The sequence below is a fragment of the Talpa occidentalis genome, unplaced genomic scaffold, assembly GCF_014898055.3.
Source record: "Talpa occidentalis isolate TD23 unplaced genomic scaffold, MPIMG_talOcc4v2.1 talOcc4.13, whole genome shotgun sequence".
In the NCBI taxonomy this organism is placed as follows: Eukaryota; Metazoa; Chordata; class Mammalia; order Eulipotyphla; family Talpidae; genus Talpa; species Talpa occidentalis.
This window is the reverse complement of record NW_023601322.1, coordinates 39,306,401-39,319,982: the sequence shown is the minus strand read 5'-3', so window position 1 is coordinate 39,319,982 and position 13,582 is coordinate 39,306,401. Positions and strand designations below refer to the sequence as shown.

The following is a 13,582-nucleotide window of genomic DNA, read 5'->3' as shown; positions in this document are numbered from 1 at the left end:
TACACTCTCTGGCTGGCCTCTCTCTGGCAGTCTCGCCTCAGAGCTGGCCTCTGGCCATGCTGCCTGTGCCGCCTTTACCCCTCTCCTCTAGGCCCACCCACTGCTCTCTGGACCCAGGTGGCCATAGTCCTACATGAGTGTGCCCCATGCTCATGCCCCTTGGCCCCGGGGCAGCCACGCCAGCAGCAGGAGGGTGCAAAAAAGTCTGATAACTTCATTTACCCTACAGACGTGTATAAGAATTGCAGTGAGGCTCGTCCCTTGAGCCTCTACTGCTAGCCTGGTTGCTTCTTTTTGAGAAGGTGAGACCCCCTCGTCCCAGTTAAACCTGCCTCTTCCTTGTGCTCACACCTGCTCTCCCCTGCCTCCTCCCACACACGTGGGGGTCCATCTTAAACAGTGGGGCCCAGGGGCTGGATTCCCAGCCACCCTCCCCACGTGGCTCAGGGAAGCCTCTCACAGAGAACAGCTGGATTCCATTTCTTAAATCTGAGGTGCCCCCAGAACATAAGTGGCTTGGCCCCAGCCCCCTTGGGCTGGTTATATTCGATCGACAGATTCCTTTTCTCTCCAGAATCACAGGAGAATAGTTTTCCATCGCTAATGTCTCCTTCCCACACTCTCGCTGCCCCTGCCCCACTCACCCTTCCACCCCTCACCCCAGTGGGTATCCAGCATGTTTGATAGCAAGGATAAAAATGCCATTTTATCACCAGCTGCACAAAACCTCGAACCTTTTTGGGTTCTGATTTTTTTTTTCCCAAGCATATACCCACTTTTAGTTCCTGCTCTTCTCTGCATATGTCAACTTGATCCTAGCCTCAGTCAAGGCCTTTCCCTCTGGAATGAGAGAATTATAACTCAGCACAGTCACTCTGCCCATGGCCCTGGTTCACCCCCTTAATTTCCTGACACCCCAAGGATGCCCAGGAGGCTGGGCAGCTGCCTTCAGGTTGGCCAGGTGTGCCGTGTCTGCTGCTGTCTTGTGAGCCCCCTGTCTGGTCTTTGTCAGAGGAGTTTGAACTTGTTCCTGGAAGGAATCATCGTGGCGCCTCAGGTTGGGAATGACATGCTGGGAAGGGTGCTTAGTAAGATTAATGGGGTAGCATCGGCCAGATGAGTGGGGGGAATCTGAAGAGTGAATTCCCTGGCCAGCTACTAAATCCTGCTACTAAAGCCTGTCTCTGAACTGCTCTAAACTCTGAAATGACCTCACACCTTTGGGTTACAGGATTTGGCTGGTTGGACAAGAAACTTGAGAGCAGACTCAGCAAGCCAAGTACCTTTGTATTCTCTATAAACACTTAGAGCTGCTTTCTTGACCTATGTATAAAAATGAAGAAACAGATCTTATTTGAACAAGTTGATTGGCAACCGTTAGCGTATTAATTTTAATTTGATTTTCGTCTACTTCAACCAACTGTTGGAAACTTTAAAACATAGCCAGAGTCAAAATCAGCTTCCCAGCGTTTGTCTGTTCCTTGATCTAAGCATTCCTCCTTTTCTTAACGAGATTCCTGTTTTCCTTTATAGGAAAGGCTCCCTGGCCCCATAGAGAGCTGAATGGCTTCCATCCTATTCTGGTTATGTCTCTGGCTCTCAGTGCATGAACTGTGAGGGAAGAGAAGCTTTTCCTTACACAAGCAAGCCAGTTGGGTGTCCTTTGCTCAGAGGCATAGTGGAGGCTAACAGTGCGGATCCAAGGCTCAGGGGGTCCCCCAGTTTGGTGACATGACCCAGCCACTCTGCCTCTGCAATGTCAGACTCCACAACTCCTTGCTTCTCTTTCAACATTTAACAAACAGCCATTGCCAGGTTGGCAAGTGAAGATCGTGCTCAATTTCATCAGCACCTTTGCTGCTGGACAAAGCTGTAGATTTGGGGAAACCACAACTAAGCACGAATTTTGTGAATGCTACCTCAGGTTGAAGCCAAGGTCCTTTTGTTTTACGACTCTATGTAGCTTCTATTAAGAGGTGACAGTTGATTTTTCTTTCTTCATCTGTGAACACGTGTATTAGTGCAAAACAGTTTGCTTTTTCACTGAGTACACTGATCCAGCTTCCGCTAAGGTTGCATCTGCATCTTGAAATTGTTCAAATCTTGAACAATATTATCACATTTAATGATTGAATCTGGGAAGCCAGCTAATGGTGCTGTGGTCTCCACAGATTAAAACTGTTAGAGGGTAAAAATAACTGAAGTTAAAGGTGCATTGTGCTTTCAAAGGGCCCATCACCTGTGTTTGAAAACCAGCATTTTCACAAAAGATAAATAAATGAAAGCATAATTCTTAGATATATAGAGGGGGTCTCCCCTGGTGGCGCAGTGGTTGAGCACTGGGCTGCGAAGCTGCCCACAGCCTCTGCAGTGCCAGTTCGATCCCCAGCTGCTGGCGAGGGTCCCATATGGCGTGCAGACCTCTCCTACCACGCCCGCTGCTCCCCTCAGCAGTGTACTTCATCAGTCTGCCTGTTCTGTTCCCCGCTCTGGCTCTGGTGAATTCTCTCACACTCCCACGTTTCTGACTGTACCCAGTGCTTGTATAAATAAAAAAATAAATCTTTAAAAAAATTTAAAAAAAGGTTCTTTTTAGGGCTCCTTTAAGTAATAGACTTTATAGTAAATCAGTGTAAAGTTACAGATTAGTATTCTACTCTTCAGGCCACCTTTTTTTGCATGAGCTGAACACTTTCTAGAACAAAATAATATGTCTGCAATGTGGGGATACAAGAAACAGAACAGGATTTTATGACATTTCACAAAGGGATTTTCTGATGGCCAAAAAGGCCAGCTCTGCTTTCTAGGTGAGTGACCCCAAGGCTTTTCTTGATGGGTTTTCATTGGGGCCCATTGGAAGCTTGGCAGCTCTAAGCCAAAAAAGTAGGCTAAGAAATGAAAACTCCCTTCAGCTAAGAAATCAAAGCAGGGAACTACCTGCTGCCCAGCTCCGACTGCTTGCCCAAAGCCCCCAGCATAGCTTCACCTGTGTTAGTAGTTTGCGTTCTGAACTGACCCTCAGGACCATTTTACCCCGACAGTCCTCCAGCCTCCAAAAGGGTCTCGGGCCATTGCTCCCATGCTGATGGGGCTATAGACCTTGGGACCAGACCTCAAGCATGATGTTGGAGTCTTTAGTGCTACTGCGGGTCCTTGGCGCCCCTCATCTCTAGCAGCAAAGCATGGCCTGTCAATTCCTCATCTGTACCCAGAAATTTTGCAGAGAACAGGGTTTTCAGTTCCAGAGACTACTTCCCAATCTGGGAGAGGGCTCCAGATTCTCAGCTACTATCTGAGGTCCCACTCACGTATATATTTATGTTAGTTAATAGATGTGGAGCTTCTGAAAGGACACACACTTTCTGCTTTACACAGTTCCTGATTGGAATTGTTTGACAGTGAGATGTACAACTTTTATAGTTGTACAAGCAGGAAAAGTTCCATCTGGAAAAACACATGCTTAATAAACTCAAACAGAAGAAGCCCATTCTAAACAGACAGGACCTTACCTGGGAACAGCTGAGCTGTGCCTGGGGGGCTGACCATGTCCCCACCTGCCCTGCTCACTGGATGAGAATTTTCTACCTCTCTCTACTTCTTGTTGTCGTGGGGCACTTGGGAGCTTTCTGAGCATGATTTCTGGGCGTCTGTTAACCAGACTGGGTGCTCATGTGTGGCGTAGAAAGGGTCCACTAGGTCTGTATATTGATCTCTGGAAAAGCCTGTGGATGTCCACCTGCCCGATGAGGGAACTCATTAGTTTATGCAGCCAGCCTTGATGGATGCCTACAGTCTGCGAAGCTTGCTCCATCCCTAGGGCTATGACGCTGAGGAAAGCAGGGATCCACCACCCCCCCCCCCACACACACAAGCAGCTCACTGTCTAGTGTGGTGCTCTGTGGAAGCAAGATGGTCAGTAGGAGAAGGATTCAAGTAACAACAAATTACAAATGTGAGGATGCATGTGACTCTATTAATAAGTTGTTTTTATGCTTGGGTTATATATTTCTTCTGTCATAATAGCTGTCTGGACAAGCCTGAAGTAATCATGACCTCAGCGTGCCATGGCCTGTGTAATTGAGGTAGCCACGATGCCCCCTCCCTTCACACCTATGAGAGGTAGCTGTCCTCAGGTGACCCGTCTTATAGCCAAGAACCCCTCCTTACCTGGGGGAGCTAGAGCCTCAGGAAATTCCCTTTTTGTGAGTGTGGTGATTGGTGGCCAGATGGTATGTCCCCTTTTGCTCTCACTGCTTTATTTTGCTCCCAGAAAAAACCCAGAATTCGTCACATGTCACTCATGTGACTCAGAACATATGTGACATGCACATCTTACACACTGGTATGTGTTTATTTTTAAAAAATCTGTGAACCTTCTCCAGGCTCAGATCTCCAGGCTTAATATCCCTTTTCCTTTTTGCTTGAACTTGACCACAGCTCATTCAAGGATAAAGGAAGCAACTTTTTATTTGGGGGTGGGTTATAGTCATTTCCCTCCATTTGCTCCTGTAGGTAAGTCAGTTACTGGAATGTTAGGAGTGGACCCTCACCCATGTTTGACCTGGGCAGGCGACAACCTAGCTCAGGGAGACTCATCCCTCATGCTCATCAGAACCTCCAGGAGTTTTTAAAAAATCACCTCACCCAGTCACGCTCAGACCAGTAAGTCAGACTCTGGAGGGAAGCCTAGGTGTCAGTGATTTTTAATACTCCCAGTGTGCTCTAGGGTGTGGCCAGGTGGAGCGCATCAATGGAGCCTAACTTCCTGGTTGACACCAATGTCAAGGCCAGGGGGGTCACATGCTGGTCTCATTCTTGGGCCAGAACTGTCTCCTGCAGTACCCAGTGCCTTGTGCTCGGCTTTTGGCTGTCCTAGGTCACTGCATAAGATGGAGCCTTGCACAGCTCACCCAACTAGACCCCAGGTGACCCTGCCCTGCCTCACGGGCCAGCAGAGACAGCAGTAAGCCCAGAGTGCAATAGTCAGGCTCTTTGGCATTTGCCCCTTCTCCTTGCCCACATTAGCTCTGTCCCCAAAGCAACTGTTTAGCAGACTAGTTTACCAGAAAAGCTAGTGGTAGTATCCTGAGCACAGCACAACCTTTCCCCTCACCATCCTGGAGTCCCCAGATTCGTTGCCAACAGGAGGCCTGTCAGGATGGCCGGGCCACTGACCGGCTTCCCCCTGGTTAGTTAGTGTGGCTGGTTGGTCACTGCCCCTGTCCTGAAAATAGAGCTGGTAACACTTTTGTGCCTAAAAGACACTTGGGAAGTTCTGGGTCCTGCCTTGTCTGGTCCCTGTCACCCCAGTACATGCTTGTCTATGTGGTGTTTTCTCTTTCCACCCAGTGACCTTTTCATAAGCTTCCTATGTAGGTGGATGAGTTATAACGACCATGGTGAGCAGCCACGGGTCCCCGGAGTGTACAGTGATGTGCCATTCACCCCAGTGATAAGCAGATTAATTTGGTCCACACGGGTAGATCCACACAGATGTCTTGTCACAGATTAGCACGCCCTTCCCCAGAGTGCAGCATTGAAAGGATAATGTTCTAAAATGTGCCTGGGTGCTTTAGAGAGACTGACTTAGGTACAAGGATTGAACTTGAACCATATCAGCCTCAAAAGTGTTCATGGCCAGTGTGGAAGGGCCCATACAGTGATTGCAGACAACACAGGGAGCCCTGAAATCAGAAGACCAGCACATACTTTTGAGCTCTGCTGGGCTCTTACTGTAGGCCTTCTTGGTTCATAAGGTAGTGTGCTGTTTCAGTCTGAGGCTAAGTTTTCTTTGTCAATCATTAAAATTTGCAAAGACCACACAGGTTAACTGTGTAGATGAGTCTGCATGGTAATGGACGTAGTTTATAAGGCAGATTTGCTGAGTTAATGTGGCTGGTGAAGACGGTTGGCCACATGCCCTTGGCCTTCTCTTCCATTTGTGAGGCTAGAATGCAGGGAGAGGTTATTGCATCTGTTCAAAGGATCTGGGAAGGCGGCAGGAGGCAGAGATGAGCACCCCTGGGTTAGCAACACCAGTTCATGGGACGTGAACATTTATATAGGAGTATATATTTTAAGTGTTTATGTAGGAAGGGCAGGTATCACGTCTTCGGTTTCATGGCACCTTATGACAGTTGCTTTGTAATGACAGTTCTGTATCTAAATGCTTGGTTCTGTTCATGAAGGAAAGGGGAAGTGCAGTCACTGAATTTAATGGAATAGGTGGGCATTAGAGTTTAGATTTGTTTCCCTTAAAGAATTCAGACCCTAGATGCCTGCCCTGTGTGTGTGTGTGTGTGTGTGTGTGTGTGTGTGTGTGTGTGTGTGTGTGAGAGAGAGAGAGAGAGAGAGAGAGAGAGAGAGAGAGAGAGAGAATCTGTTCAATTCATGAGCTGGTTTTTTGTTTTTAAAATACAAATCCTTGTATAGAAGGATATATTCTGTTGTGGTTATTTTCCTAAAAAAGCATGTCTCTTTTCCAGCTTGGAAACAGCTAGATGCAGCTCTTCGATGGAACTGTCAACTTGTACGCTTCTCTGAATGGGCCCATTTTCCTGGGGTGTGCACCCTGGCTTGAGTTGCATAAAAGCCTGTGGGCCCCTGCCAGGCTGGGCCCTGGTGTGTTCACCATGGGATTCACTTGGCCCTTTCAGCTGGAGCAATGGCCATGCTGCTCACGAGGAGGGAGAAGCAGCCCCAAACACTGGGGAAACTTGAGGGGCTGTTAATGGAATTCTTTGGTCGTTCCTTGATTCCCCCTTGAGAAGTCAAGCCTGCCTCACGCTTGTGCTGGTTCCCAACAGGCCAGACTTGCAGTTCCAGCAGGTTGAACCCAAGTGTCTGCCTGTGGCTTTCTGCCCAAGGAGCTGCCCACGGAAGGTTCTAGTGGATCTGTGTTAGGGTCATTGAAGGAGGGGTGTCCTTGAAGCAGCACAGTTGCTTCAGTCTGGTTGCAGATTAAGCAAAACATTAACTGCTATTCTGCTGTTCTACAGAATTTGTTGAGCTTTCCAGGATCTAAAATGCTAACATTTATTTCGGCCTGCCAAGTTATTTCTAATGACAATTTAGTATGCATGCTTAAATTAATATTTTGCTTTTGATTTTAAAATTCAGAACATTATGCGGAAGTAAACAAAGTAAATATTACTTTAATTACTACCTTTCTGACTATGGTGGAGACACTGAAATTAAGTGAGAACTGCATGGACGCCTGGGAGGGGGCCGCTAATTTTATAGATGGACAGTGCATCAGCAAATGTGACGTGCAGAGTCAGTTACACTCAGAAGGGGGTGTAGTATGGAAGGAGCACCTGGTCTTGGGTGGGCTCATGCTCAAGACATTTTGGGTTACCCTGTGTTACTGACTAGAATTAGAGGAGGGACCAAAGCCAGTGTTAGCATGCAACCAAGGGGTACCCTGGGACCCCTAAGTTTGCATACTCTAAAAGCATCCATCCATCATGTGCACAAAGGCAAAGCATACTCTTAGTGTGAAAGAACTATAATGGAATAACTGTGCATGGAGAAGAAAGAGAATAAAGAATATTAGTGTCCCAATAAAACACCCCAAATTACCCACCCCCTTGTGTATAAATGTCTAGCCAAACAGAGTTAGCCCAAAGCAACTACTCTAAGGCATCAAAGCTTGCCACATATCTAAGGAACCTTCTGGCAGGAAGCCATAGGACAGGGGTTCTGAAGCAGGTCCCAAAAAGCTGAGACAAAAGGAGATACTGTTTTAAGACAACGCTGCCATTGTCAGCCTCCCCATGTGTCTCATCCACAGGTATCTACATGTCTCTCCTCCATGTGTTTCCTTCCATGTCTCCTTTCCAGCAGTACCAGGGTGCAAGTCAGGCTGCAGGAACCAGAGCTCTTCTTTTCTCCTTCTTTCTTGGAACCCACCTGCCCTTCATGCGATACAGATTCACCTGAGGCTCAGCTCCAGCGATCATTAAGCGGGGGTAGGGAATATTGTAGCTCCCCCTTTTATGGAGTGCTCTGTGACACCAGGCCAGCCAGCCTGACCCTGGTCGGTTGAGCAAGGGTGTGGTCAGGTCAGGTGTCTCCCTGCAACCACTGCCTTGGGGACATTGCTGGAAATCTGGCAGTTTTGGAAATGGAAATTCAGTGAAATTCATTTTCAGAGTGATACTGCAGCTCTTGAAAACGTCCAGCATGGCATGGAAAATACTGAAGGGGATGTTGGAGAACTCTGAGGACCTGCAAGAATGAGAACAGATTTCAGTTGGAGAGAAAAGGAGGGTGTGTGATATTTGAGAAAGAATTTGAATAGCAAAAGATAAGAGAGGTGCTTAGAAAAATGACAAACCCTTGAATAGTTTGCAAAATTGATCTTTCTGATTATCTTATTAAAACATAATCCAAAAAATTTTTTTAATAATAAAAGTAAAGGGCCTCCCCTGGTGGCGCAGCGGCTGAGCGCTGGGCTGCGAAGCTGCCCGCAGGCTCTGCAGTGCCAGTTTGATCCCTGGCCACCAGCGAGGGTCCCACATGGCATGACAGACCTCTCCTGCTGTGCCCGCTGCTCCCCTCAGCAGTGTATTTCATCAGCCTGCCTGTTCTATTTCCCACTCTGACTCTGGTGAATTCTCTCGCCCTCCTGTGCTTCTTACCCAGTGCTTGTATAAATAAATAAATAAATAAATAAATAAATAAATCTTTTTTAAAAATAAATAAATAAAAGTAAAATATGAAGCAAGAGGACTCAGTAGCTGGTAAGAAAAGTACAGACAAAACAAAATACTGTTTCAGTTTCTATTCTTTAGAACAAGATTATAATTGCATTTTAAAATTTATTTTTAATTTTTTTTAATGAAGTGCCATTGTTTTATATCCTTGTTAATATTTTGACAGCACAGGATTCTCCCCTCACGTGTGGTCACCGGAGCTCTCTCACCACCAAAGCACCCATAGTCCCCCTTCAGAATCCATTGTGCTGTCCACACCCTCCCCTCTTGTAATTGCATATTCTTAACTTAAATTTTGTCAAATATAACACCAAATAGACTATTTTTTTTTCATTTTTTCTAAGTAAAAACCTAATCAGATTTTTCTCTCTACTCACCCCACTCCCCACCGCCCACATACCAAATCATTGACTAAGAAATGATGGTCCTTGTTAAGTGGATTTCTGATAAAGTTTTCACCACCTGACATCTGAAACAGATATTCTCATCTAACCGAAGGATCTGTTCTTATTTTAGTTGGCAGAAGAAACTAGATTGGGGAAGTTTTAGCAGGTGTTTTGCTGTAGCAGCTCGAAAGAATTAATGGTTTGATTAATCATGTGCTGATATTTATTCTTACTGGTATCCAGAAAACTCTCCCAGAGGAATCATACTTTCTTGTTTCTGGTTTCTTTTGACATCATCAGCATCCAGAGACCATCACTTTCTTATGGCATCCTAATAATTTTGAGATTTTATTTAATGGTTTTAAAATTTAATATTTATCAGCTCACCAGCCTCAGACCTCTGATATTTGAATACTTGACAGAACCATTTAATGCCGCAGAAGCAGTGCACACAGTGCCCAAGTTGTACTGTATATTACAAGAAGCACCTTGTCTCTTTTCATTTTGGGGGCATTTGTAGCATAAAAAGGACCAGTCATGTCCCTGACCATAACAAAGCTGCCCTGTTACCAGGCAGAATCTCAGGACTCAGCAAGGCAAGATGGGCCTGGCACTAAGGGCTGCAGGCTGAGGACATGGCAGCTCTTAAAGACATCGTTTATTCCATTTCTTTTAATGGGCTTTTTATTTTTTAGAACAGTTATAGATGTACAGAAATGCCTGGTCCACTTTACAATGTCACTTTAACTTTAACTCCTAATTTTTTTTTTTTTTTTTTTTTGCTAACTGCAGACGCCGCCTCATCTCTCAGAGATCATCCTTGGAGACCCTGGAAGATATTGAGGAGAACGCCCCTCTACGGAGGTGAGTTTTCAGCGTTAGTTTTTGTTAATGCCAACAGCCTGCAGTGCAAGATGTCAAAGTGGCTTTTTCTTTTTTGTAAGTTACTGTCTAACAATTCAATTTTTTATTATTTTTTAAAGATTTATTTTTATTTATACAAGAGCTGGGGCACAGGCTAGAATTGTGAGAGGGGGAGAAGATTCACCAGAGGCAGAGTGGGGAGCAGAACAGGCAGACCAACCAAAGCAGACAGAAGTCTGCCTCGCCATGTGGGAATCTCCCTGGGCGGCCAGGAATGGAACCGGCGCTGCAGAGGCTGCGGACAGCTTCACAGCTCTGCGCTCAACCCACTGCGCCACCGGGGAGGCCCAAGAATTCAATTTTTTAAATGACCACATGATACCCAGACTCGTAGTTTGGAAACCCAAACCTGAGGGCCATTAGAACTAGAAAACTATTAAATTTCCCATTTAAGTTTTGACATAGCCCAGTTTGCTAAGAATTTGAGCATTTTCCCCTCGTGGCTTCCATTTCATTTTGTAAACTGATGCTTTGATAGAAAAGGAGCTTGGCAATGTCCTTTTTTCAGGGTGCTCATGTGCTTGTCACAGTCTTGGCCATGTTAGGAGGTGCCCACATCCCTCCACACTTACTAACTGGGGAAACTTGCTGAGGATTTCGGTGAGTGCTCCCTTGGGGCTCCCTTTGTCTCTCCTTCAGGATTAGAGAAGTGCTTGGGAGTCATCTTTTGAAGGGAGACAGTAATTTCTGAGCCATGCCAGGCAATTTTCTCTCTACTCCTGCACTGCTTCATCTGGCCCTCCGTTAGTCAACCCCAGTCCAGTTGGCTAGCATAGGGGCTCCTCCCTGGGACAGAGATGAGGCAGGGTTACACAGTGTGGCTTCACAGGGACTGTGCAGCGGGTGGCAGAGGTAGAAACCCGTGGGAGGAATCCCACTGGCCAGACCAGGGCCCCCCCAGAACTACATCTGCTTTCCTTGCGCCTTGCCACTCGCCAGCACTTACAGGTCCTGGGCTCCTCTCTCTCCGTCTGGGCGGGTACTGCTGTGGAGAGGCTCCTGCCCTACCTGGAGCTTCAATGCCCAGGTTACAGGTCTTGTCCACAGGCCACCTGGATGAAGAATGGTGCACAGATTGGCCTGGGGTCTGGTGGAAAGTATTGTGCGACCTTGATTGATGAAATGCCAAAGAGAAAGCCAGGTCTGGACAGTCAGATTTCTATTTTTGATGTCTTTTTGAAAATGAATGGAATCTCTGGGGCCTTCTTCAGATGAGAGGCTTGTAGCTGCGGGACAAGTGTGGTTTGGTTACAAGTCTCCTATCAGTCACTATTAATGTTAGGAGAGACTGTTTCCTGGAAGGAGTCTTACAAAAAGTGCATTAAGTCAAACTAGGGAACTGGCTGTGGTCCAAGGTAATCAGTGAGAGTAGAAGAGAAATAGGCACTGAGGGACTTTGGCATTTGAACAGGTAAGGTCACCCCTGCCACAAATAGCAATGAATAGAGCTGCAAAGCCACTGGGGTCTCCACAGGCTGCAAAAGCCATGGCCCTTTGAGCAATAGAGTAACTGAGTCAGGAACTAGGTAAAAAAAGTTACAGGCTAAAAATATTACTTTTTCCTCAGGGATTTCAGATGGCAGGGCCTGGAGGGGGTAGGGGGTGTCCCTGAGGAGGACAGGGTGCTGTGTTCCTGGTCACATGCTCTGTCACCCCTGCCTCCTTCTCTCAGAATCTCCCCCACACCCCAAGCTCAACCCTCCACCCCTCAGTCTTGTGAGCGCATAATCAGAGTAAAAGTGGTTTATGTGCCTCGATCGGATTTTTGTCCAACACTTAACAGAATACTGTACTGAATGTCCAACAAATCTTGAGTAAATTTGCAGAAGTCAGACTCCAAAGGAGTTTGAGCAGTTTAAGATGTTTTTATTTTCCCAAATGGGACTTCTTAAAAATTGCAAAATAGTTCTCTTATTTACTTAGGAGCTTACTCTTTCCTGAGAAATTCAATTAGCTCGGCATTTCTGCAGGGGCATTATGTTAGGAGTCAGGGGACCTGGTTCTTGGTCTGATTCTTCTACTAACTGGTTGGGTAGCCTTGGAAATGCACTAGTTTCTCTGGGACCTCAGTTTTCTCATCTGAAAGATGGGAGGGGCAGATAAGTCTTATCCCTGAGGCCCTTTCCAGCTCCCCAATTCTGTGAAATGAATGTACCAGTAATGACACTGAAGTGTTTTTGGGAAGTGAGGGGGTGGAAGGCTATTAGCCCAACTTGCTTTAAACTCTGCACATTGAACAGATGGTTCCAAGGCATCTATTAAAAACCTTTTGCATAATTAAGTGTATCCTGTAATCAGTGCTAACAAGAAACAGCTAATCTTTCATTAAATTAGTTTTTAATTTAATTCTATCCTAACTTAATTTTGCATCATTTAAAATGTGTGTTTTTAAATGAATGTTTACACGTGAATGCAGGAGGCTTTGAAATTAATTCGTTCTTTGCTTAACCTGCCACAACCTGAGGGTTCAGTCTTCCAGTTTCCTTGGCAATTGTTGCTAACGCCACAATTCTCTTAAAGTGCTTCTGCAATTCCCTGGTGGTTTAGTTGAATGCTTAAAAACATTTGTGACAACGAACAGCTTGCCGAATGAAGGGCTAGATCCCCAGCTCTGCCATTAAGAATTGGGTGCCGATATTAAAATAAAGACCCTTTGTCAAGTTGTCCTCTGAAGTCTTTTCTCTTGTACATCATAGTTAGATTCTTATATCCACCAGAGCTCTGAGAATTGAGCTTTTACAAGAAGAGGACTAGACTGAGAGGTTTTCCACTTGATGGGTGAGAACAGGTACCCTAAAAATGAGTTAGGACATCTACTAAAAAATCCAGAAAAATCTCAGTTCATCTGCAGCATGTATGGCAGCCGTTACCGCCTGCCCAGCTTCCTAGCCCATCTAGGCGTTGGAGCCACTGCTGTCACTGCCCCAACCCCGTTGTTATGCACAGCCCCAGTGGCCCTTTTGGCCACTTTCATTTTCATTAGAAAGTTGGGAATTTCATGCTCAAATCTGGAGGACAATGATAGGGGAGAAGGCGCAGCCTCGGGCCAACCCTGCAGTGGAGTCTGGGCCTGCTTCAGGGAGTGGGGAGGTGCCAGAGTTTTTAGAGGTGGCAGTTCTGTAAGGTGCCTGAACCCACTCACAGTCTATCTCTACCCCCCATTACCCCCAGACAGCTGGCCCGGGAAGGTCTGCTCTTTGGGAGAAGCAGAGTGAGGATGTGAGAACACTTGAGAATGCTTGGTGTTGTCCAGAAACCAATGGAAACACACCTTTACACTTTCAGAGATTCTCCTCTCCTCCCTGGTGTTTCTAGAACCTTCTTAGTGTAAGAGATAGGGGTCTGGGGTTACCTGCAGCCTTGAGCAGTTGTTCTAGAGGTACAACTGAGGCAGTTGGACGCCCTGGGTCTGTTTCCAGGGGCTGCCCCAAGACGGCAGAGTGAGGGCCTGTCCCCTCCAGCCCCAAGCCAACTAAATCTGGGTTCAGAAGCTTGGCGTGGAGGAGGAATTGTGGGTGCCATACCTATTCTAGCCCTGTCTGAAATGTCCTCAGA

The 13,582-nt window shown here is 46.4% G+C and overlaps 1 protein-coding gene across 1 annotated transcript in view; it reads left to right on the top strand.

Moving 5' to 3' along the window:
* CABLES1 (Cdk5 and Abl enzyme substrate 1) overlaps window positions 1–13,582 on the top strand; it is a 98,342-nt gene that overhangs the window by 29,582 nt on the left and 55,178 nt on the right. Inside the window, exon 2 of the mRNA XM_037508740.2 lies at window positions 9,896–9,967. Coding sequence (XP_037364637.1) covers window positions 9,896–9,967 — 72 coding nt within the window. The remainder of the gene's footprint in view (window positions 1–9,895; window positions 9,968–13,582) is intronic.